This window comes from Camelus bactrianus, chromosome 9, assembly GCF_048773025.1.
Source record: "Camelus bactrianus isolate YW-2024 breed Bactrian camel chromosome 9, ASM4877302v1, whole genome shotgun sequence".
NCBI classification, from domain to species: Eukaryota; Metazoa; Chordata; class Mammalia; order Artiodactyla; family Camelidae; genus Camelus; species Camelus bactrianus.
The window spans coordinates 49,871,587-49,898,573 of NC_133547.1; the positions used below are offsets into that span (position 1 = coordinate 49,871,587).

The window sequence follows — 26,987 nt, forward strand, 5'->3', positions numbered from 1 at the left end:
CTACTTCGCTTCTAACGATTGGTCTGTTCAAATTATCTACTTCTTCTTGGCTCAGTTTTGGTGGTCCATATGTTTCTAGAAATTTGTCCATTTCTTCTAGGTTGTCCAATTTGTTGGTATATAATTGTTCATAATATTCTCTTATGGTTCTTTATATTTCTGTAGTATAGGTTGTAATTTCTCCTCTTTCATTTCTTCTTTTATTTGGGTCCTCTCTCTTTTCTTCTTGGTGATCCTAGCCAGAGGTTTGTGGATTTTATTTACTCTTTCAAAAAACCGGCTCTTGGTTTGATTGATTTTTTCCTATTTTTTTTTTAAATCTCTATTTTATTTCCTCCTTGATTGTTATTATTCCTTTCCTTCTGCTGACTTTAGGTTTTGTTTCTTCTTCTTTTTCTAATTTTCTTAGGTGATATGTTAGGCTGTTCATTTGAGATTTTTCTAGAATCTGAATTTCTAAGTGAACTGATTTTTGCCATCTGCTTCCAAAGGTCTTAAAAGATACAGAACAAAATGTCCCATAGCCAGCTGATGATTTTTGCTCAATTCCCTATCATTTTTTGTGATATCCTTTGAATGGGCTCCAGTATTAGATTAAACGAGGTGTTAAAGTGAAAAGCTTGATGACTCACAGGAAGACCAGCAAAAACCAAAATTGGGTGTTTTAACAAATCTTTTGGGGCTGAATTTTCATCATTGCACGTTGCATTCTGTGCCAGTTTGAGCCCATGAATGACTCTACCTTAGAGCTTAAAAGCTTCCAAGTCCAAAGGAGGAGGGAAAAGGAAATGACTTCAAAAGACCCAAAGAAATCAGGAAAAAGTAGGCAGTGGTTTTCAGAGAGATGTAGGCCTAATTTGGATCTGATTCAGATATTCTGTGTTCAAAGAATTGGCTCAATTTGTATCACAGCTTTGGAAGAAGAGCAGGCTGTTGGACATGACTCCTTACTGTAATTGACCCAGAAAGTCCTGGGATTGGTTTAAAACTAGGCCACATGTAAATGTTTCCATGGTTGGTAGACATTAGTCAATGTTTGAAGATGGAAAATAATAGTAACCACAATAAACCATGTTTGTTTATGCACAAACATGCCTGCACTCAGACAACCCACCCCATCTGCCAGAAATCCATGCTATACCTGTTTACCAAGCACTTCCATAGGCCAGGCTCAGTGCTGGGTGGTTTCAAGACCTTTCAGCTTCTAAGAATTTTCTCTGTCTACGGTGGCCTCCCTCCAAAGTCATATCGACCCTATTGGAATGTACCCACATTGAAAATACGTTTTCTTTTCCTGTAAAATTTTTGAATTGATTTTTATGCTTTTGTTCTTGGAATTATTTGGCTACTGGGGCTATTTCACTAATAATCCCCTATGATTTCTCTAGTGCCTTCTCAGCGCCTGCACGGCACAGCAAGGTGAGATCCACAGAAGTTTGCAAAAGTAAAGGCATTTTGGCAAATGTTAACTTCAACCCGTTGAAGTTGTCATGGTGCTGTGGATACTTGATCTTTGTTAATTTCTTTTTTTTTGCTGTTTTCAAACTTTGGAGACGGCAGATGATGTGTTCAGGTCCCGGACATTTTTTAGGCCCCTGGAAAGTTTGAAGGTCTTGGTGCTGGGCCTGAAGGGCTTAATTAACTGTGCGGTACTGATAAGGCCATGGTGCTTCATTAAGGACAGAGACAAACATGACGCTTATACCCTCACAGAGCCTGAGCTTTAGTGGAAGATGGACAATTAAGTCAAAGATAACAGTAAAGTGTGATGTTCACTAGATGTTCAGAAAGCCCTGTGAGTGGAGGCTGAAGGTCAGGGTGGCCCCCTGTGGAGGTGATGCCCAAATCAGCATTGGAAGGACACATGAGGATGGGCGAGGTGGTGGCGCACGAAACACCAGGAAGTCACCTCCTTCATGTGTTTTCCTTCCATGAACCAAGGCTCAGAGAGGTTATGCTCTTGTCATCAGCAAAGAGGGAGACACCGTTTCTCACTTGCAGGGTGGTTGTGAGAATGAAATAAGACTTTGGCAGTGCTTTTGGTAAACTTTTCTATAAAAATGTTAGGCATCTCAGTCAGAGTACTAGCAACAGACATGTGTCCAGAGGGTCTCAGAAATCTTTGCCTCGTTTGGTCTGGCACCCAACTGCCAGGAGACAGAGACCTGCTCAAAGGCATGGGGAAAACGAGGTTTCTGGGGAATTCGGGAATCTGTTGACAAGCGAGACCAGAATGATGCTTGGAAAGAAGCAATTTCTGTTGCTTGGCTTTTTCTCCTTAGATGGGGACTCCTGGTTCCCACTTCCCAGGGAAACAATTTAGTTCTTTCCCTCCTTCCTTGCCCTCCCTCCCTCCTTCTCCCTTCTTTCCTGGGGCATCTTTGTTTGCAGCAAATACTCTAAGCTCCCTGGAGGCTGCAGGCAGAGACCACTTGTTTCACAAATGAATACATAGCACCCAGCAGTATCAGGCCCATAGCAGGTTCTAAATAAACACCAGTAAATGAACTCAGTAAAGGAATGAATGGAAAACTACACTCCTTGTGCTTTTTTTCAAGCAGTTGTCTTTGGCAATACAATTATCTACTATTCTGATTGTGTAGAAATGTTATTTCATAGCATGTTTTCATATTTTAAAATATACCCTGTAGTTTTTTTTATTACATAGATAGGTTCAATCCCCAAATCTGTTAATGGCAGAAACTTCTAGTTACCTCACAATACCCACTCCTCCTTTCTTCCTTAGTAAGAATCCCAGTTTTAAAAGCTGGCTGCTTCCCAGCTAAATGGTCATCTTTCCTAGTATTTCTTGCAGCCAGGTGTGGCCATGTGAATAATTGTGGTCAATCAGATTTCAATAAAATGTGGATGACTTCCTATAAGTCTCCTTAGAAGATAGTAGGCTCCCTTCTTCTTCCGCTTTCTCCCATCCTACAGTCTGGAATGCAGATGTGAAGGCTGGGGCTCTAGCAACCATAACAATCCATGAGGAAGAGGGTGATGAGCAGGAAGGAACTTGGGCCCCTGACAGCTTTGTGGAACCACCATCCCAGCCCTGGACTGTCATTAAAGCTCTACACTTATTTTATGTGAGAAAAAAAATACATAAACTTCTATTTTCTCTAAGCCAGTGTCATTTCTGAATTTTTCTTTTATCTTCAGCCAAACTTAATCCTTACAGACACAGTGCTGCTGGACACATGCTTGTGGGGCTCCCAGGACGAATGATTCTTTCCAAAAAAAATGTTGAGCAGTAGTAGGTAATTTTACACGGGTAGGGACAATATTTTTCCTCAATGCATATCTTATGTATTCAATGTGTGGGCAGAAGTCTCTGCTGCAGAGTTGTTTACTCCAGACCTTGGATGAGTTCTGTCTGAAGAATGTTTGGAATAGGAATTGCTACTTGGTTGCCTCAATAGAAATACCCTGATTGTTCAGAGAATGAAATAAGTCCTCTCAGGCCATTCAAAATGATTGAGCTGCTGTCTGCCTCCCCAGAGTAACCAAAGCAACAGATTGGATGCAACGATTAGTCCCTGTTTCTCCTTTCACTGCTGGGGAATGCTGGGCAAATGCAGAGATTTCCATTTTAGCATGATTATCATCGAGCTGCTCGTTCTGACCATAATTAGCCAACAAGTTCAGTTGCACAAGCCCACCCCTCATTAGAGACACTAAAATGTTATTGAGAAATGCCAGGTTCCTGTCTTGCATACGTGGAGGCAGGCTCTACCTTGAAAGGCTCAACAAGGCTCTACCCTCGTTGTCACTGTATGTGGAGAGGACAGGCTGTCAGAACCCACTCAGTTTTACAACATTTCTATGCTCCTGGAGCAGAGAAACTTTCTAATCATCAATTCAAATCATCAGGGAAAATCTAAATATGATTGCTAGGTATAAAAAACAGAGAATTCTTCATATGACCAAAGCATTAACAGCGTCAACACTTTTGCTAAGAGTTTTCAGAAAAATTTTCAGAAAATTAATGATGCATTAAACAATTTAGCTACAAGCATGCCCACTGACCTTTTAAAATAGAATTGCATAAGTTTGGAAACAGTCTAAATATCCAACAACAAAGGAATGAATAAATAAATGAGTATATCTTTGTATAGAATGGTAGAGTATGTACTAGTTGGTAATTAAAAATAGTGGTTATTTATTGACATGAAAGCTGTTCACCATCTATTGGGAAGTAAAAATGGCAGGTTCTGAAACAAAATGGATGATGTGAGCCAATTTTCAAAAAAAAAAAAAAAAAAAAGGAAGTACTCATACACGTGACTAGAGATATATACCCAAGCTGTTAAAAGGGGGATTTCCTTTAGTGGGATGATTACAGATTTTTTTATTACCTTCTTTATTCCAACTGCCTTTTCAAAAGTTTCCTCCATGAACTGTCTTAACTTTATAATAAGGATAAGAAGATACAAGTCATTAAAGAGAAGAATTTCATCTGTCCCTAGCCCACTGCTGTCCGTTTTGATTTGGCTAAGAGCACAATGTGATAGGCTTTTTAACAAGTTTAAATAACTCAGGCTTTTTAGTGAGAAAATTCACTCTGATGCCTGGACACCTCCTGTCTTTAGAGTTACAGGCTTCTCAGAGATCAAGGCGCCATTCACTGAATTTAACATTCCCTGGTGAGATAAAAGGGTGGACAGCAGTGGCAGCAGTGGAATCCCTGTGCCTGAGACGTGCTTTCCATCACAGGAGACGGGACCAGAAATTAGCTAGAAGTGAGTTCCTAGCTTGTCTGGGAGTTGGGGGTGGGGAGGAGGGCTCCTGTTTTGGCCAGGGAAGGAGCCCACTCTCAGGGCGGAGGCCAAAGTGCCTGTTGAGGTTGGGGCAGGACCTGGATCAGGCTGTCAGGATCTCGGTAGGGCAGAGCATCTCCCACTGTGCGAAAACGTCTTGAGTGCCTGGTTAGTCATCTGAGATGAAACGGGGTTGTTGGGGCTGAGACACAGCTCTCTGTCTCTTGGGGTGAAATATTGATGGAGATGGTGGAGTAGGGAGAGAGAGACAGAAACAGAGAGAAAGAGAAAGAAGAGGAGGAGGGGGGGAAGGTGATGGAGGGGGAGGAAGAAGGAGGAGGAGGAGGAAAGAGAAAAGAGGAGAGGAGTGGGAGGGATGGAGAGAAAGGGAGAGAGGAACAGAGACAGACAGAAAAGAAGAGACTGCTATGAGAGAGAGATGGACACATAGGCCAGGGAAAATGTGAACAGAGATGGTGATGGGTAGGGAGGAAGGGCAGAGGGAGACAGAGAGGGAGGCAAGGAAGAAATGGACAGACTGAGGATATACCAAGAGTAATCGGTACAGAGAGGGACACAGAGAGGATGACGCTTGGACATGTACGGAGTCGTGCACACAGACAGGGATGCCCAGCATAACCTACATGACTACAGAGCCCAGGGATGCACTACCACCAGGATTCAGGACCACCAGGGGCAGACGACCCAGGCAGCATCTTTTTGCATATGCCTTTGTCAGCTAAACTCAGAGTTCTCCTTGAGAGTAAGATAGGGGTTCTTGGCATAAAGCTCTTCCCTCTTCCAACGCTCTTCCCTGAAGAATCATTAAGAAGATAACAACAGCAACAACAACAACAGCAACACTTACAAGGTCACCGTGCCTTTCTGAGAATTCTGGGGAGCCAAGCGCAGATTATTGGAAAGCCATGTCCCAGCCTGGCCCCTCCCCGTGGCCTTGTTCACGCTCCTCACACACAGCCCCAGGGGACGGTGTTTCTCGCGTACAGGATCAAAGGAGGCAAATAATTAATGAGCCTTTTCTCCCCGAAGAGTTCCTGTGACAAGAGCTCAACCTGTCAGTGATGTCATCTCTGCCTTTGATGAGCCCAGAATCAGCGCCAGGAGGGAAGGGTGGACGGAAGGGGAGAGGGAAGGGATCAGAGGTCCAGTCAGTGCTGAGCACCCGAATTCCCATGCCAGGTGCCCAGGTCCCCACCAATTCTTCAATTTCATATGCCAGTTTATGATTCTTGGCAAAAGTCACTCTGAGATGGGTCCTGGCCACTTGTGACTGAGGGTCACACCTGTGCTGACCAAACTGTAGAAGCAGGAAGCTCTTCAGGGCTTTCTACATTCCTGCTGTTTACCGCGAGTCTCACTTCTAGTAATTTACAGATTGTTTTCTCTGATCTCCTCTCACCGTGGGCGCCAGTGGCTCTACCCGAGATGGAATGGGAACCATCATATCCCTGTTCCAGTAACCGGTCTTTGTTCTCTAGGGTGCAGGTCCTGGCCTTGATGTCCTTTGGCTTCCCCCAGTCACCTGCTCCCTGCCCAGGCTGGAATCCTGTCCCCTAACTTGGTTTGCTGGGGCTGCTTTCCGGGGCCTGTTGCCCTCCTCCGAGCACCACACTTCATTTGCCAGATGGAATTTCCTTCCGTCTTCTCAGTTGGCTGCCTGCCACGGTTGGCAGACACATCTGGGAGCATCACCTCTGTTGTTAAGATGCCCTGAGTTGGGGGCACATGGTTCCAGCTCAGGCAAAGCAGACTCACCCCTGGGCAGGTGAACTGTGAGCCCAGTGACAAGAGTGGACAATGGCTGGAGGTGGCTCATTCTCCCCAGGAGGTCCTGAAGTGCCCGCCATCGGGTCCCATTACCTAGGGACTCAACAGCACCCTAGTCCCCATGCTATCTCAGCCAGTTTCCAAACGTACTCCTCAATTCTGTAAGTGACCCAACATTGCTAATTATCGGGGAAGTGGGTATCAAAACCACAATGAGGTATCACCTCACACTGGCCAGAACGGCCATAATCAAAAAGACCACGAATAACAAATGTTGGTGAGGATATGGAGAAAAGGGAACCCCTTGTACACTGTTGGTGGAAATGTAAATTGGTGCAGACACTATGGGAAACAGTCTGGAGGTGCCTTAAGAAACTAAAAATAGAACTACCATATGAGCCAGCAAATCCACTCCCGGGTATCTACCCAAAGAAAACAAAAACACTAATTGAAAATACACATGCACCCCCATGTTCATAGCAGTACTATGTACAATAGCCAGGATGAACCCAAGCGCCCATCAACAGATGAATGGATACAGAAGACGTGGTGTGTGTGTGTGTGTGTGTGTGTGTATAAAGGAATACTACTCAGCCATAAAACAGAATGGAATTCTGCCATTTGCAACAACATGGATGGACCTAGAGAATATTACACTTGGTGAAATAAGTCAGACAGAGACAAATACTCTGTTATCACTTATATATGGAATCTAAAAAAAAAAAGAAAACAAATGTACATAGCAAAGCAGAAACAGACTCACAGATACAGAGAAAAAAACTAGTGGTTACCAGTGGAAAAAAAACTCTATAAAGTGTTCACAGAATCTTCCAGCAAATCCCCCCATTTGCCTAGGTCAAGCAGATCTGGTCTTAAAGAATCCCAACAGACCCATCTCTTCCATTGTCTGTCCCACCTAAGTGGGACCCCTACTCCCAGACCCCAGACCCCAGACACCGGCCTCTGCCCCATCCCATCACATTAACACTTCCACGCCTGGTGCATCCCAAGTTCCGCAACAAAGGCAGAGCTTCAAGCTTGGAAACATCAACACCATTTAAGTTCATTTCCTGCCCATCCAGGAGTCACCTCTTCCACCTCCTGTTGTAGAAGCATAAAACCACAGCCAAGCTCCCCTGAAGACATCCTAAATGTGTACAACTACCTTATATAGTCTGTTAAGCGACAGGTTTCCCCATCTAAGCACTTAAGGAAAGCTTTCTCTTTAATGTTTAAATTGTATGTTTCCTTTGCCAGATACTGAGCAGGAAAAGAAAAAAAGGGAGAAAACAAACAAACAAAAGGAACGGCTAATTCAGATTCACCTTATTACGGGATTTGATACTATTTTGTAGTTTTATCTGGTTCATCTGACATTTCAGAAAATTTTGCTGTAAAAATAAATCCCCTTTTGGGGTTGGAAAATCACTCCTGCCGGCTCGCTCCGCGGTACGGCGGCTGACATGGAAACGGCGGCACACTTTCAGGCGTTTTAAATAAGGAAGATTAGACGCATGTGTATTGGAAGTGTATCTAATACCTGACTATCTGTAGGTCACATGAGAAGAAGATTAGACTCTGGAAGAGAAGGGTGAATAACTTCTTTTTGCTGCAACGAGCGCACATGTGGACCCGCACGCGGCTGTGTTTACTGTGAAACATCGCACCAATGAGGACATCTCGTCGCCACTAGCATGAGATGTACCGGCGATAATCATCACTTAATAAAATCACATTATGAATATCCCTCCTTTCTAAGTACCGGACAGGCCTTAAGAAATGAAGACCAAAAATTTGAAGCCTTCTTCCTTTGGCCTGCTCGTATCACTGTAAGACCCAACCGCAATGGTCCATTTTTAAGTACCAGGCAATAACTACTCCTTCCCCTTCTGACAGTTTGGAGCCCAGACCACTTTGCAGAGAGCAGGGACTCTGTGGATTGTACTGCAACGCTTCCCTCCTGATTCCTCCACTACTAAGTTGGGCAGTCTTGAGCAGGTTACTGAACCTCTCTGAATTCCCAACACCTTTATCTGTACGTGGAGTTATCCAAGCCTCTCCCATAAAGTTGTGGCAACGATAAGGTAGGTTAAGCGTCTGAGAGGCAGGGGGCCATCTACAATGGCTCCTTTCTTTGTCCCTTCCTGGTTGTGCTCAGCACCAGCAGACCCCTCTGGTCACTTGGGAACTTGGCCCTGAAGCCATTTTCCTCCTGGGCCCATCTGTGACCGGGGCAGCATCCCCACCTAGTGAGCCTGGTCCCCTGGTGCCATCAGCTGCCAACTTCATTATAACATGTACCTCCTGCTCACCCAGATCATTAACCAGTTTAATTTAGTGGTATTTGATCCTGATAACCAGCCGCCGCAACCAGAAGAGAAAAGCAATTCCCACCCGCCTCCCTCCCAGGGCCGCTCACCCACCTGATGGTTTGGCGCTGCAGGGAGTCGGGGTCCGTGGCATTCACAGTCAAGAGCACGCTGCCCACGGAGATGTTCTCCTGCCTGGTCACCATCATGGGGTCGGGGTAGAAAACCGGACCCTCGTTGACATCCAGGACGGTGATGTGGACTGTCGCAGTGGAGCTGGGGCCATAGGAGACGTCGGGCACCAGTGGGTCCTCGTTTTCCACTTTGATCAGCAGGGTGTGAAAGGCAGAAATCTCGTAGTCCAGAGGCTGGAAAACAGAGAGAGGGTGTCAGAACGTGTATCTGCCCCCAAGGGTAGGTGCTTCTGCACAAAGTCCCTCTGACATTTCATGAGCTGTGGTGGGTGTTCCGGGATCCAGGGTTTGTGGGCTAAGCTTTATACAATTTGGGGTCCTCTTTAAGAAAAAGAGTATGAAACATACAGATACCAGGTTAGGTACGGAAGCTGTTCAGTTTCTTAGACTGAGAGATAACTCACAACAATTACGTGAACCTCAGAGATCTGGGTCTTTCGTTGAGAGATCTCTTTAGGTGACTCACTGGCAACGCCAGCATTAAAAGGCTTCCCACCCAGAGCCTGTGATTCCACAACTCCGACCCTCATGGGCTCTTTGGTGGGTGGGAGACTCTGAAGCCTAAGCTTCGTCTACTTCCTGGCGCCCCTGCCTCTGTTATTTTGGAGAGCAAATGAAAGGGCAAACAAAGGTTCCGTTTTTAATGTTTCCCACTCACTCACCACGAGGTCTAATGGCTTGGTCTCTGCATCACTTAATGTAGAGCATCCCTGGCACTTTGCAGACTTTCCAGTAGGGTGTCATGTAGAGTTTAAAAGGATTAGGGAGGCTGAGACACCAGGGGTTAGGCTGCAGGGTCCTTCCCCACCTGAGGTATTGGAAAACATGTGGAAGCATCTTTATTTGTCACCATGACTTGGGGGCCCGTTTATTGGGCTAGGGGCAGTGATGCCAGATACACGGCCCTGCCTGGGATGCCTAGGACAGTCCCACACACGGCAGATTGTCCCGCCAATGAGCAGCCGTGCTGAGGCCCTTCCGAGGTGATTTTGCAAAGGGGCTGATGGTATCCACCTCCCCCAGTTACTGTATAGATGGAATCAGATGATGTTAAGGAAACCACACTGTAGACATTATTAATATATGGTGTCCTGCCCATCATAGAATGTCACAGAGGACACTCATTCGGCCACTTTCCAAACCACGAGATGCAGTGGGAATGACATTTTCTGTTGATGGTGGGGCGTGGGGTATGGGGGAGACACTTAGGTGAGATAAGGACAATTTTTATTCCAAGCTATTTTCCTAATGTTTACTGGAAAAACAAGTAGCTAACTTATTAGACCTGTTATGTCACAGATACTCTTGCCTGGAGGACAAGACTAAAGGGAGTACAGGGGGGTGATTCACACTCTGCTAGAAGTAAGCAAACAGGGATCTGGGAACGTGGGACTGGAGGTGAGAACGGCAAAGCCGGGAAAGAGATCTGCCAGCACAGGAGGTGGAGTATGGGATCCAGCAGGTTGAGTTGGGATGACTTTAGGCAAAATTATGTTATCTTTCATAATAGTTACAGCTAACATGCATGCAGGGTGCTCCACACCTATGAAAGTGCACACACACACACACACACGTATGTACATGTGCATGGACGTGCGTGCACACACATGGGAGATACTGGCATCGAAGTGTCTCCCGGTTCTAACAGGGCCTCCACTCACCCTCCTCGCCTAGAACAACTCCCAGCTGGGTTAGCATTAGGATTTTTAAGAGCTGATAGGTATAAAGCAGTTGCTACCTAGTCGTCACCCAATTATGTTGTGGTTCCATCCCTGTCACACAGAATAATTTATCATTCCACCCTCCTTTCTCATAACAGATCTCTGTACTCCCCAGGTGATGCCCCAATTATGCAACCCCAGTGAAGTAAGTTTCCAACACAGGCCAGGGAGCTGCCATGCTTGGAAGGCAGAGTTATTCATCTCAATTAGGGCACTGAAGGGGACAGGGGCTTTGGCTTGCTGGTTCGTGGCAAGTCTACCCATCAGCACTCTGAGCAGGATGGACCCACAGAGTGCGCCAGTCTCCTGAAAAACTTCTCGACCCCACCCGAGTGCTGGGCAGAACCCACTGAGGAACCTGAGGAACAGAGGATTTCTTTTATACCACAGCCCAGGAACACAATAACTTCCTGGAAATAAAGTTAAGGAGAACACGCTGACACTGTAAAGCCCAAATCGAACCAGATTTTCTACTGTGATGCAAATGCCAGCGGGGCGGGGTTGGGGGGGTGGGGGGTTGCTTCTTAAGGGCTCTTAATGGGTAGCAGATGTGGGGCCAGGGTTTGAGGCCAGCATGGTCAGCAGCAAAGCTGAGCTACTCACAGCAGGATAGAGTGGAGTGGACTCAGGCAGAGAAGGAGGTGGGGGTCCCGAGAGGAAGGGGGATCTGACCTTTTACACAGAGCCTTTAAACATGTATTGCTAAAATGGATGTCTTTATATGTTAGATATGTTCATGTGTGCATTTATGTTCCATAAGTATATGTGTGTATTTATATCAAATATACATATTTATATGTTAAATGTATGCATTTATGTTAAGATGTATAGTGTGCAAATTTAGGTTAGCTGTGTATGTATGTATACGTTAAGTACCTATGTGTGTGTATTTATGTTAGGATTGTGTGTCTGTGTGTGTGCACATGTGTATCTCTAGTTGGTTCCTGACACTCCAACAGAGTCTGAAAGCAGAGCCCAAGGCAGGGATTTAGATATAGGTGATTGAGTGGGGTGCACTCGTAGGAGAGAGGGAGTGAGCAAGGCCATGGTCTTTTCTGGAGTCTGGCTTCAGCCCAGTGCTATGGGGAGCTCTGGAGCTTTAACTGCACCATAGAACTAGTCTCATCTACACAGCAGCAGGAAGATGTGATGCCTGATGCTTTGGCAGCCATTTTATGTCCATGAGGAAGCAGTCAGAAGCATCTGTGGTGCCCCTTGCTGGCTTTCTGACACCTGGAGCTGCCAGCCAATCCTAGATTGGCCTGTCTTCATATAGTTAGGAAGATCATGAAATTTTCCTTACTATTTAAGCCACTATCAGCCTGGCATTCAGTTACTCGCAGCTGAAACATTCCTAGCTAATGCACTGGCTTGCTAGCAAAGTGGAGAGCATGGGGAGCACGGCTAGGCCTGCTGCCAGAAGGCCACCTGGGGCTTTAACTCAGGTGTGCTGAGAAGCAGAGAGACGTCAAGGCCTTTCCTATGGATTCATGTGGCAGGCAGCCCATTGGAGGGGGAGTGTTCATCCCAATTCTGAAGCAAAGGGAGACCACTTACTAGTAAAATGAAGGCCCAAGGAGGGCCCCAGGCTCTGTGGGCGCCTCCCTGTCCCAGGAATTGCAGGTGGAAACTCCTTGTCCTACAGCAGTGCTTGTCCACAAGGCTGTGCTCTCCTGGGGCACCTCTCTCTTACGTTCTGACCCAGCAGGTGTGGGCGGGCCCAGGAACCTGCATTTTAGCTAGCATTCCAGGTGACTCTTCTCCAAGCCTGCGTTTCAGACTCACAGCATTGTGAGGGCACTCCTCCCCCAGTCTGGTTTTGCTTGTATTATTTTCCTCAAGCCGTAGCAAACACAGGCCAGGAGAACGGTGCTCCTTTAGGGTTTACGATGGGAATGTGTATTTACCCTAGCTCTTCTTCCAGCTGCAGGTTTGGAAAATTGCCTGACGCCTTTTGTAGCTATAGGACTAGCCGCAGAGAACAGCTGGTGGCTGTGCTATTTTACGACTCTCACAGCTTTGAACCTACAGCGGCGGATGCAGCAGGGCAGTGTCAGCATCTCCTGGGAGTCCTGACAGAGAAGAACTGGGAAGACCCAGAGGCTGCTCTTCTCACACAGACGTTTGGGGTTCAGTTCGGATGAGGTTCTGAAAAGGGCAGAGTGTGGGAGAGACCTGCACCCCTCACCCTCTGGAGAAAGCTGGAAGCATTGCGGAGATCTGCCGTTCTTAGCTCTGGCTCCTGCCCCACGGACGTTGTGAACTTTGTTGGTGCAGATGTTTCTATGGCCCCGCGCTAGGCTGAATAATGACACCCCACCGCTGTATGTCCATGTTCTAATCCCCGGAACCTGCGAGTGTGACTGTACATGGCAAAAGGCACTTTGCTGATATGATTGAGCTAAGGACCTTGAGCTGAGAAGAGGATCCTGGATTTTCCAGATGAGCCCAATAAAACCACAAAGGTCCTTAAAAGAGGGAGGTGGGAATGTCAAAAGAAGAAGCAGATGTGACAGTGGAAGCAGAGGATCAGAGTCAGAGAGACAGATGAAGATGCTCTGAAGATACAGGAAGGGGCCACAAGCCAAGGGATGCAGGCACCTCCAGAATCTAAAAAAGACAAGGAAATAATTCTCCCCTGGGGCCTCCAGAGGGAACCAGCCCCACCAACCATAGCCCTGTAAAACTGATTTGGGACTTCCAGCCTCCAGAACTGTAAGAATAAATTTGTGCTGTTTTAAGCCACCGAGTCTGTGGTCACTTTTTCCAGCTGCCACTGGACCCTCACACAGGTGCCAGGTGCCAGTCACGGTTCTAAACGTTTTACGTATTAGCTTGTGACTTCCTGACAAGAGCTTGGAGAGGTGGGTTGTACTGTCAATCTAATTTTACAGATGAGGAAACTGAGGCACAGAAAACAGGGAGGCGTCCCCACCAAGGATGCCCGGGGAATAGGTAGCCATGTGATATGATTTCTATAAACACAATTGCTCCCTGCTTTCCAAACTGCTTCACCCACCAGAAAAGAAACTGTTCCATTGGACGCCCTGGTCTGGCAGCAGCCCTCTGAGAGTATCCTGGAGAGAACAGAAGTGTGGGAAAATCCCTTCCTCCAGGACACGGGGACCCCCAGCATCACACGCTCTGCTGCCACCACCCTCCCTCCCACATCGCTGGGCACTCGCTTTACAGCCGTGGTCATGCTTCCCTGTCAGTCCACCTGTGGCAGAGAGAGGTTAGCGTGCTGGGCAGCAATGTTCACAGGCAGCTTCACTGAAAATCAGCTCGCGTGTGTCATGATTGCTGTTTTAACAGAGTAATTGGGACTCAGCTAAGAAAGATTAAGAGGAAACGTAATAATCCACATGTTCAGCATGCATCTTTGAAAAACCTTCACAGATCCCATTTCTGCATATCTTTGATAATTCATTATCAGATTACAGAGAATCTCATTTAAAAATTAAGTTTGCTTTTTCAAAGGTTACACATAAGTTTAAGTTTTCCAAAACCTATAGGACAGGTTGGTTTTACGAGCACACCCCTAAGCTGGAGACTTTTTCTATTTTAATTCTGAAGGGGGGAGACCAGGGCTGCTGTATCCTTGACCTGGGGCTCTCGGAGCTCACGCGAGGAGGGAGGAGCAGTTGGGGGTGCTCTTACTTTGACGACGGAGAGCATCCCCTCGTTGGTTTGCAGGTTGGTGTGGATTTCGAAGCTCTGTCCTGGGTTTCCGTTGATGATGGTGTAGGCAGCCCTCCATGCACCTGTGGCAGGATCATCCTTGTCTTCAACTGTCAAGTTGACAATCACTCCCACAGCTCCTTCCTCGACTGTGGCTTGAAACTGAAAACAAAGCAGACGGTGACTGTCACTGTTTTGGAAAAACAAAAACAAAAACAAAAACCAGTGAAGACCATTTATGGTGTGCTTACCATATGCCTGGTATTGGGTACATGACCCATAGCATCTCATTTAATCGTAAATAACAGGGAGATGGGGATGCTGTGCTCTGCCGACAGGGGCTACGTTTCGGCTTCTCTCAGCCTTCCTTGCACTTATGTGAGGCCAAGGGACTGAATTCTCTCCTGCAGGATGTGGGCAGAAGAGACGTTTGCCAGGGCCGGCCTGGGTTTAGCTTGGGGGAGGGTTAAGCGAACAGCTGTGCCTCTTCTCTGGGTCCTTTTCCTTCTACCCGGATGCAAACAACCACCAGACTCCAGGGGAGGGCGGAGCCCCAACAGGGAAGGAGCTTGGGTCCCTGAGACACCACATGGAGGTGGGTGGGAGCCTGACGTGAACTGTTGTTGAGTGAGAAACAAACTTGTCTTGAGTTTGAGCCTTTATGAATTTTTGTTGGCATTTGTTCTCATAGCCTGACCTACCCTAAATGACCGGGTGACCAAATAACCGGATGGCCGTCACTCGTATGTGGAGGGACTGGGGCTGGAACCCCAGGGTTTGCCTCCGGAGCCTCTGTCCAACTGTACCGCCTTCTCTCATGAAGAAAACCGATTTCACCCTTCCCGCCCCTTGCCCACACCTAGGCTGACTTTAAAAAAGCATTTTCTAAGGAAACATAAATCAATTTCTTGGAGCCTTGTGGTACCTGTGTTTTTATTGTAATACATCTTAAATATTTGTTGCAGGGAGGTGTGGTGAAAATAAATCAATAAATGAAATATCAGCTTTCCCCTAGATAGAGAATTTCACGAGCTATCGTTAGCATATCCCTTTAAGGTGGAAGCACAAGGTATTGTTTTGGTGCTTTACCTCTGATACACTACAGGTGAATAGTAATCTGTTTGCAAATATTTTACAAACAAGTAATACCAATAAGCTGACAAGAAGAAGAAATATCCTGGAATTTCAATTAGTAGGAAAGAGAATCTAGAGACAGTGAGATGATGTAAAAAAGCCCTGGTGTTCTAAGCAAAATAATTTGAGAAATGAGGTTTCAAGAGCGGTGGCTGATTAATTGACTTGCAAATCATTAATCACAAGCCTTAATCTTGGTGCCTTGAGGGGGACGGGATGGGGACGGGAACTAATTTGTCTATCACACCTCAGCAAACCTGGGTAAGCTGTTTCCCTTCCCTGAAAGGGGTGCTGGGACATTCTTAGAAGATGCACGCGGAGTGGAAAAGAGGTGGGGTGAGGAGGGACGCGGAGGATGCCGTCACGTAGAAACAGATGCAGGAGACAGTCCTCCATCCAGCCATCCATCCCTCTATCCATTTATCCATCCTGCATCCATCCATCCATCCATATTCCTGCAAGCCAGCCAGCCAGCCAACAAATGTCTGGCATGTGGTTTCTGTGTCCCAGGTATGATATAGTGTCAAATTCTAGAGATAGACTCGTAAACGAAACAGACATAGTATGTGTTTAAATACCAAAAAGTGTTAAGTGCTACGAAAGAAATAATATAGATGTTGGAGAGCCTGTAGCTTGAGGGGAGTGGTGACAGGGGGTGGGTGCCTGACCCAGTCTCGGGAGGGTCATGAGGGAAGGATTCCATGAGAACTGAAGAAAGAGGAGGCGTCAGTGAGGTGAAAGGGCAGAGAGTGTTCCTGGTCTGGACCAGCAGGTGCAAAGGCCAGTGGTGGAGGGAACAGAGGGAAGGTGGGTGTGGCTGGAGGGCTTAGGGGGCACTGTCTGCTCTTGGACTCCAGGGGGGCATAGAGCTGGACTGTGCAGAGCCTTGTGGGCCATGCAAAGGCATTTGGAATTTACCTTGAAAGCAAAGAGAAGTCTAATCAAGGAACTGGATTATGTTTAAATCTACTCCGGAGAGAATTCAGAAAAAAAAAAAAATCTTTAAATATGGAAAACATTCAACACAATTATTCCAGTCTTTGTTAAGACCATTATCTGATTCTTGCATAAACTATAAAGCCAGTTTCCTTGAGCATCCATTTAGAAACTCATTATTGCTTAATTAAACACTCATTCCATTAATTCTATTCGATGTTTTAACCCCATTATGTAATTTAAGAATGGAAAATTAAATGGATTAAAACAAAATAGTACCATTTTATATTTCTATAGCAATGCTCACTTTGTGATTTAAAAACAATAGACAGACATTAATTTCCCACATCAGAGCAGGGGAATTATTGATTGTAAGATGACTTTGTTAAATTGGAAAAAAATAAAGTTTCTTTTCTGTTAAAATGCACGGCCAATCAAATATGAGAAGCAAAATGTGTTTTTACACAATCAGCGTGGGTGATTGGCTTGGGACAGAGTTTCATTAGGTCTCTCCTCTCAGTTCAGAACTGAATTATTTTATTCTCTTTTCTTTGACAAGGTGGGGTGAGTTTTGTGATGGACATTTCGGGAGAGACTGCCTGGACTTGCCACAAACTTCATCCATCATCAGGGGGAGAGAGACCTGCATTTTATTTTACACCAAGAATGAACACTTCCTCTAAAGAGCAAAGAGTTGCTCTTCAAGGTTAGGGTTAACCTGACAGATGGAAATAATGATTGGCAGGCTGGAAAGCCACAGGTGGCGAACAAGTGACAGCTGATGACTTTAAGGGACAGGACACAGGTGAGCTCACATGCTTGACAATTGGAGTCTGGGTTCATGAACTGTCAACCCTGTGGCATCATGGAGAATTGATGATGAATTTGAAAAGCTGGGATGTAGTCATCCAGACCCTGGCTTTCGAATATTAAAAAATAAGGTCCCAGAAAGTCTTATATACTTACATTTCTATTTGTGAAGATAAAAGAGTGAGGGAGATGTCATTGGAAATTTAACTTGCAAACACTTCCATGAGCCTATATTTACATAAAGGATGCAGCTTATTGGAAAAATCTGCCTTCTTGCTGATAACCTCATGGGTAGAAACTGTGATCGCTATAAATAAGATAATACATTTAAGGATCTTGGCACATTGCCTGGCATAGAGTAAGGATTCAGTATTAGTTTGTTAGCAATGGTGGTAATGGTAGATTTTGTTCTGTATCGGATGAAATTCTTACTAGTAAATTGGAGACTGTGGCTCAAACCCCTGTGACTCGTTCTGTTCTGATCGTGGTCTGCCTTACAACGTAGTTGTCTTAGGTAGATATGTTACTTCCCTGGGTTGGTGTGGGAAGAAGCTCTTTGCTTTTCAGTTACGTGTACCTGACACTCGCAGACTTGCTTGTCCTTGTCTTGCTGTACCAACAGACCTTTACCACCGAGGTGAATGATATTAACCTACAGAACCCCCATTTGGAAGAGGCAGATCTGTCAAGTATCTGGCTTCCTTCTATCTACGATTAGCGTTCATCCCGGGACAGAAAGATGCAAGAACTCATTTAAATAGCTATTCATTAGGAGTCTACTGCATGTCAGAAAGTCTACCAGGCACAGGAAGTACAGCAGTGAAGGAGACGGACACTGTTCTCTCCCCTCAGGGGCTTCCAGCTCAGGAGACTGACTCATTCCCTCCTGCTCACTCCTGACATATCCAGACAATTTGCTTTCTACCGTGTCTACTGTCATACATCCAAGGCTGCCTCTGCGGCCAATTGTGGAGGCTTTTATGTTTGTCTCTCTCTCTTTTTTTAGATTCCACATATGAGTGATATCATAGGGGATTTTTCTTTCTCTTTCTGGCTTACTTCACTTAGAATGACGATCTCCAGGTCCATCCATGTTGCTGCAAATGGCATTATTTTACTATTTTTTATGGCTGAGTAGTATTCCATTGTATAAATATACCAGGACTTCTTTATCCTGTCATCTGTCAATGGACATTTAGGACATTAGGTCCATGTCTTGGCTATTGTAAATAGTGCTGCTATGAACATTAGGGTGCATGTATCTTTTTGAATTAGAGTTCCCCTCAGATATCTACCCAGAAGTGGGATTGCCGGATCACATGGTAAACCTATTTTTAGTTTTTTGAGGAATCTCCATACTGTTCTCCATAGTGGCTATATACCAGAAATTAACACAACATTGAAAATCAACTATACTTCAATTTAAAAAAAGGGAATTTTTAGAAAGAAGAGGCTTAAATCATAAAATGCCTTTTTCTCCTCAAAACAAAATGAAAACACATAGCCACTGAAGACTGGCAGGAGAATAATGCAGTTGGGCAGTGATTCTCAAACTATGTTCCTAGGAACCAAGAGTGTTTGAGAGATGGTGAAGGAGTCTGAGCAGTGAGTCACGTATTTTCCTCTAAGCAATAAAGATTTAAACAGCCTGAGGAATCTGTTAATTATATTTTATCTGTTTCATATATTAGAGTTCTTGCCTAATATTCTGCTTTGAAAATAACCCATTTTGCTGTTGAAAAGAAGTTTGAAAATCACTGCCTTAGGGAAATGATGAAATAAATATTACATTTGATGGTAAGAGAAAAATGAAAACCAAGGAGCAAATATGCTTATATTGTTTTTTCTCTAAATGCCACACATGGAAATTTTATTTCATCTGATATTAACATCTCTCCTTCAGTCGAGTTCCTCTCTTTAAAAAAATGAAAGAAAAGACAAAAGGCATTTGTACATTTGATGAGATAATTGGAAATAGTTTAATTTTGAGATGCAAAGAGAGTTTCTGTAGGCATATGCATTTGACCGCAAACATCTGAATCTGGATGAAGAATGACTTCTTGTAGGAATAACAGCATGATCTGCTCTAAAGACTTTAGAATCTGGTTTATGCAACTCTGTGAATTTACAGGAATGGAAAATTCAACGAAATGGGGCAAGTTCTGATCTATCTCTAACTCACAGGTACATTCTGTAACTTCTCTGAGTCCCAGTTTGCTTATCTGAGGGTATCGGACTATAGCAGTAATTCTTAACGCTGACTACACATTAGAATCACTTTCAAACCTTCAAAAACTTCTCATGACCTGCAGTCACACATTGAGAGATTTTCCTCTTTGGAGCCTGGGCATTTGTATTTCTAAAATCTCCCCTAGATGATTAATTCAGGGATGAGAACAGCTGCTTGGAATGATGACTAAGGTCCCCTCCTAGTGTAAGGATCAAACTTAAAGAAGATCTTTGTGACTGTCCTAGCTTGTGTGGGTCCTAACAGGTGAAGACCACAGGACTGGGAAAGCCACAGGAGGCTGCTGGTGGGATCCTTGAGAATTCTCTACCCTACAAGTTCATAGGCATTGCTAAGCAGGTCAACGGAATATATTTGCTGGTAAAATCACAGGGCTATCTCCTAGAGGTCATCTTTTTCATCATCTCAAATAGAAATCCTGTTCCTATTAAGCAGTCATCCCATTGCTTTCCCTGTCTCTTCTCTTGACAACCACTAATCCACCTTCTGTTGCTACAGAGTCTCTATTCATAGAGATGGCATCACCCAGTATTCACTTCTGTATCTGGTGTCTTTCAATTAGCATGGTGTTTTCAAGACTCATCCATGTTGTAGTCTGGGTCCACCCTTAGTTCCTTTTTGTGGCTGAGTAATATTCCACTGCATGGATGGACCACATTTTATTTATCCAGTCATCCACTGATCGACATGTGGGTTGTTTCGACTTTTGGGTGATTATGAATAGACTCCTCTGAACGTTCAGGGACAACGTTTCACGTGGAGGTATGTTTTCACTTTCTTGGGCAGATAGCTAGGAGTGGAATCGCTGGGTCATGTGGCAACTGTGTTTAAGGTGGTGTGGATCTAAGTCAGTCATCAACATTCATGGAGCATTTGTCCTGCACATTTAAACACATGAGGCTGTGTTCTGTGTACTAAGTGCGCACTTCCCCCTCATCCCATGTGAGGGGAGGCAGTATTTGAGAATGAAGCTTCCTTTGAATGGCACGAGGGGCCAGGAAGGAGGAGGATCTGTGAAAGCCTTACCTCTGACTAACCCACATGGAAGCAGCCTCCTTTTTCCCAACTTGCATGGGATATTGCTCAGCTTAATGCAGACACGAGACGGACACCCCGGAGCTCACAGAGAACGAGCCCTGCTCCGTGCGAGCCCCTTACAGCTGTTTCTAACTAGAGAAAGTACGTCTTTAATCTCCTGAGCGGTAGGAAAATTGACACACTTGGTTAGGCTCCTGATGCTAATGCCCCAGTACAAATAAGGACAAGAGAAACCTTCTGCCTTCTTTACAAGGGATTTGTACAAATTCACACATGGAATTGACTTACAGCTTCTAATTTATATTTAAATCCCAAATGCTGTCGTCAGAAGAAACTGCTCTAAATCCATTGTCTGTGTCTGCACCATTGATTCCTGTTTCAAATAGACCCCGTGGGCCCAATTGTAATTCCCATTGGCACCGCCGTGTATTTCTTTACAGCGGTGACTTGTGGAGTTTCTGAAAACATCTGAGTCCCATGGGGAGAAGAGATGGATGCGAATCATTCCCTTAGGAATCAGATCCGGTGAGAGAGGGAGGATTAAGAAAATCATTTTCTGTCCCTTCTGGGCTCTGATCCCAGGGTGGAGTAACACCAGAAGTCTATGTGGGGACGGAGCTGCCCCACTGGTGTTCTTTCACATTAAAAAGAATGAATGAGGGAAAGTTACTCATGTTTAACACCTCACAAAGCTCGATCACCTATTGGCTGTGTGACCTTGGTCAAGTCACTTAATTTCTCTGTGCCTTGATTTTTCTCATCAGCAAAATGAGAATAAAAATAGTACCTCCTCTTATTGGATTATTTTGATGAATAACTGAGAATATTTCTAAATGTCAAGATGAATGCCCAACACATTTAAGCAAAACAGGCACTTTGTTATAATGCACACAGACAGAAAGAACAAGGAAGTGAAGTTTGTTACAGCACACATCATGATAAGAAATGTGACCAAAGAAATAAACTTTGCTCTTTGGGTTTCTTTTTCTCTTTTTTTGGTTTTCAGTAGCCTAGTCTCACTAAATAATAATATTTCAGTTAATATAAATTTCCCTTGTTGTCTAAACTACCTGGAGTTGGTGTCACATATAATCAGAGGTGTCCTGAGCAATAGTACTTTTTGGTTTCTAATTGTATTTTTAATCTAATTTGGGGTTTCTCAACCTCAGTGCTATTGACTTTTTGGGTTGGATAAGGGCTTGTTGGGTGGGGGCCGCACTGTATATGATATTGAGCAGAATCCCTAGCCTCCACCTACGAGATGCCAGGAACATGAGTTGTAATAATCAAAAATGTCTGTGGGGAGAGTCCAGCTCACTGGTACAGCACATGTTTAGCACACACGAGGTCCTGGGTTCAATCCCCAGTGCCTCCTTTAAAAATAAATAAACCTAATTACTCCCTCCCAGCCAAAATAAAATAATTAAGTAATATAATAATAAATTTAAAAATATTTTAAAAACTCTGTAGATATGGCCAGATGTCCCAGTGGACCATGTGTGTGCATACACAATCCTGAGAGTCACTAATCTAGTTAAACCAGGTCAGAGGCTCCCTACAAGTATCTGCCTGTAAACAGCAGCCTGTGAGCTCCCTCAGGGCGAGATTAACCAGCAAGTTGGTCCTAGACTCAAGTCTCATGGCAGACACTGAAATAGCATAATAACATCTTCCAGAGTAATTGAATCAGACATTGCCAGAAAAACATTCAAGAGTAAAACTAAAGACTATAATTACTATGAAAATTATTGATGTAGTTTGCATTACTCTACAATTTTTGGATTAGCAACTGATAATCCCTTTTATAAAAGAAGAAAGGTAGTTCTTCCTGACACTGGCCTGCCTCTCATTTTTCAATAAACACATTGATGCCTGTGTGTGCCAAGTGGACTCAGATGCAGCAGAGACCTGAGTCTTGCCGCTGGGGTCTAGATCCACCATCCCTCTGAGGAGGAGGGACAGCCCTGTCACTCGTGGGGCTTTCTTGATGAGCCTCAGAAGATCAGAACATAGAAAAAGCTAGTACTTTGCCTTCTCTGTCAATAATAGCAACTTCTGAATGGAAACAAGAGTTCCCTCGACCATTAGGTTTCAAGGAGGCTCATAAGTAACTTGATGCAACACACACACACACACACACACACACACTTGCACACACGCACCTTTTGCAGGAAGGGAGTGTTTCCAGAGTGAGTCCACCTCTAGCATTGTTGTTCTAGCATTGTTGTAACACAAGTGAAAGAGGAAGACGGCTTCACAAACAGAACACAAAGACAAGCTTCCTTCGCTACTGGCTTGCAACCTTGCGCTTTCTACAGTCAGGGAACGTGCGGAAGGTCAGTGCCATTTAAGCCCCAAGGAAGCGCAGAGTCCTGAAGTCACAGCAGGGTGGTACAGAGCTCCCGGGAAGAAAAGAAAAAACCATGCATGCTCAAGGGCAGCAAGTTCCAGGGCTTACTAGCAGCTAAAGGTGATAGGTGGGTGCTGCCTCCTTCTGATGTAACGACCAGCTAGAAAGGAGGCTACCAGAGGGGGTTTGGTGGCCCCAGAGTTGCTGAAACAGGCTATAGGATGGGGATTTGGCTGAGTTGAGTAAACTCAAATAGTTGGGTGCAACGACGCCTGTTTTCTGAAGAAATTAATGATCTGTAGACTAAAAGCTGCAAAATGATTATTAGTGGAATGGTAATAAGAAAAGCTAACATTTGCCTGCTTCCTCGATGTCGTGTACTGAGCTGATGGCTCATCCACGAGGTAGGTTCTATTATGAACCACAACTTACAGGTGAGGAAATGGAGAAGTCCATTCTTTGCCCAGGGTCACAGAGTTAGGAAGCAGAGAGACAGGATTCACGCCTGGGTCTGTCTGAGTCCAGAGTTTATGCGCTACCCTCTCTTGGCGGCTTCCATGGATGGTCCTACATTCCCAGGGGCACAGTGAGAAAGCATCTTACCCTCACCTCTCACTATTCCAATCTGCACAGTGCCAAGCCTTCTCCCAGGGGTAAGGAGTCAGCAGTAGGTGTTTCCCCCTGGTCATGTGGCTGTGGTTTAAGAATGGGAAAGGATACACCATCAATTTTCTAATTAATGGCCAACCTAAGTGTCCATCGATAGATGACCAGATAAAGAAGTCATTGTATATTTATACAATGGGATACTACTCAGTCATAAAGAAGAATGAAATAATGCCATTTGCAGCAACATGGTTGGACCTAGAGATTACCATAATAAGTGAAGTAAGTCAGATAGAGAAAGACAAATATCATATGATATCACTTATATGTGGAATCTGAAAAATGATAGAGATGAACTTATTTACAAAAACAGAAATAGACTCACAGACATAGCAAAAAATCTTATGGTTACCAAAGGGGAAAGGGGAGGGGAAGGGATAAACTGGGAGTTTGGGACACACTACTATATATATATAAAAAATGAAAGATAAGCTGAACCTGATCAATACTAAAAGCATTTGCTCAGTGAAAGACCCTATTAAGAGATAAAAGGGTAAGACACAGATTGAGAGACATATTTGCAAGCCAAATCTCCGATGAAGGACTTGTATATGAACTATGTAAACAACTCCAAAAACTTGACAGTAAGAAAACAATCCAGTTAGAAAATGGGCAAAAGTCACGATCAGACGTTTCACCAAAGAGAATAAAGATGGCAAATAAGCACATGAAAAGACGCTGAGTATCATTAGTCATGTAGGGAGATACAAATTACATACACAAATTATAATCATAATGAAATATTGTTAACACCTATCAGAAAGGCTTAAATTAAAAGTAATAATAACACTAAATGCTGGTGAGGATGTGGGGAAACTGCATTTCTCAGACATAATTTGTGGGAATGGAAAATAGTACAGCCCCTCTGGAAAACGGTTTGACAGTTTCTTATAAAACTAACATGTGCTTAACATATGACCCAGTCATTACACCTTCGGGCACTTATTCCAGCAAAATGAAAACTTATGTTCTCACAAAAACCTGTACATGAATATTCATAGCAGCTTTATTTGCAATAGTTTCAAACTAGAAACAAGTCAACTATCCCTTAGTGGGTGAATGGTTAAACAATCTCTGGTGTCCACATCATGGAATACTACTCAGGTGATAAAAAGCAACAATTATGGATACATGCAACTACCTGCAAGGCTCTCAAGGGCAATATGCTTAGTAAGAAAAATCAGTTTCAGAGAATTACTTATTGTACGATTCCATTTATGTACTGTACTTGAAGTGACAAAACTATAAAGGTAGAGAACAGATTGGTGATGACCAGATGTGGGAGGTAGGTGGGGACAACTATGAACTATTAGAGTAGCCCCTTGTGGTGATGGGGGAGTCCTGTATCCTTATGTGGTGGTGGTTACACAAATCTCTACAAGTGATCAAATGCATAAACTATATCATACACATACAAACTATACTCCCCCCCCCCGAAATTGATGGAGACTGAATCATGTCTGGTTGACAGCATTGTGCCCATGTCCACCTCCTGGTCTTGCTACTGTACTACCCTTACAGGAGATGCTACCATTGGGGAAATTGAATAAAGGGGTTAAGGGGCTCTGTGTGCTGTTTCTGCAACTTCCTGTGTGTCCATCACCACTTTAAAATGAAAAGTTAAAAAAATTAAGTTGCTTTCCTATGTAAGCCTGAAATCACGCATTTTGGTGCTACATGGCTGATTTTACTGTTAATTTGGAAGGAGACCAACTTGTTCATGGTAGAATCCACTTTGCAGTTGGGCTCCCACACATTGTACCAGACTCAGATTCTTGATCCAAATGCACCCATTTTGAGGGGCAACATTTTTTTGTAAACAGAGAGAGAGAACCACAGGAAGCTAATGTGTTTCTCCCATGAGCAAGTAGCTCAGCAAGACACCATTTGTCCCTCTGAGTAAAGGAGATCATAATAAAAGAAGCGAAACAAAAAAACCTTTCAGTGGAGAAGGGAGCCCCTAGAAGAAGACACGCCCTGCAACATCAAAACAAATGCTTTCCTAATCTGGCTAACTCGGCCTTTGTGCTGATGTAGCTACGAGAGTGGTAGGGACTTTGAAAAGACTGCACATCAACATGTTAAAGGCAATAATTCTCAGATATGCTTTTCAACAGTGAGTAAGGAGAGAAGATATTTTTTTTGACCCTGTGAACCAACGCACACAATGAGACAGTTCTGAGGTTCTTAGTCAAGACAACTAACCCTGGTGCAGCCCTTGTTCCCCCAAGAGCATGGGATTTCTCAGTGATGTGGGTTCAAAGGTGACAAAATGTTACTATCCATGGCTGAACTTGGGGAAAATTTCTAATTTGTCCAACTGAATGCACCAGTTCCATGGTGGACCAGCTGTAACCCAGGCATATTGCCTGACCTCTCTAACCGGTCCTACACAGAGCTGCTGGCCACTGTCGTCAATATTCCCATTTTACAGGTGAGGAGACTGAGGCCAAGAGAGTTAAGGAACTCAAGTAATATCCAAGATCTGGCGAATGATGGAGATGGAACTGAAGCTAAGAGTCATCTGATCTTAGCATCTGACCAATCTCCACACATCACTCCATCCTACCTTGTGAAAGGACTCAAAAACAAAATTGGGATTTTGAGGTCATTAAAACAGTCCTTCTGGTCAAATCAACAATGTGAACAGAGAGACAACTGGGAACCAGGCAAATGAAGTCCCTTCCCCATCTTGTTACCTCCTTGGTTCCATCTTGTGACATAGAATTGGGTCATTATTTCAAAAAATCTTATATTCTCCATCACACTGCTGTTGGTGGCATTTGCTTCCTTGCTGGAATTTTAAGACCCCAAAGCAGCCTTGTCACATGGACAGTTTATCTTATTACTTTGCCCAGCTGGTGAATGATACTTTTAAATCTTTTTGTGGGAGGGATCGGATCTGGGATCCATGACCATGACACATGGTTTGCTCAAGCAGAGATGAAGGAACTGCCTGGAGCCCCATATCCCACAACAGCCAACAAACACGTTGGTAGCAACACAGCTGCTTTAGTCAAGGGGCTGCTGACAAAGTACAGATAGAGCTGCCAGGAGCTATTACAGGTCACCATGGCTGGCTCCCCTCGACAATATTTTCGTGAGAACGCTGACAAATGTCACTCGAATGGCTGCTGGTGGAGCCATCCAGCAGGCCCCTTCTGAGGTAACTCTCCCCTTTCCCTCCCTCCTGAACTGTTACTGCTCTTTAGGGAGCTTGCGCCGTTGACATGGTCCACATGAAGCTGTGTCAGTGCTAAATGAAAGAAGTCCATCATTTTTGTGCCAGTCTTGCAGACCCCAGGAGAACCTCCTTTCCCCTATCAAAATGTTACGTGGGAAAAAAAGGCAC

At 44.5% G+C, this 26,987-nt stretch overlaps 1 protein-coding gene across 2 annotated transcripts in view; it reads right to left on the reverse strand.

The window, feature by feature from the left end:
• The window catches only part of CDH13 (cadherin 13), a 1,113,397-nt gene that overhangs the window by 83,131 nt on the left and 1,003,279 nt on the right, over nt 1–26,987 (reverse strand). For both annotated transcript variants that reach the window (XM_074370357.1, XM_010967669.3), the window contains exons 9-10: nt 14,433–14,615; nt 8,972–9,225 (exon numbers count right to left, since the gene is read on the reverse strand). In XM_074370357.1, coding sequence (XP_074226458.1) covers nt 8,972–9,225; nt 14,433–14,615 — 437 coding nt within the window. The remainder of the gene's footprint in view (nt 1–8,971; nt 9,226–14,432; nt 14,616–26,987) is intronic.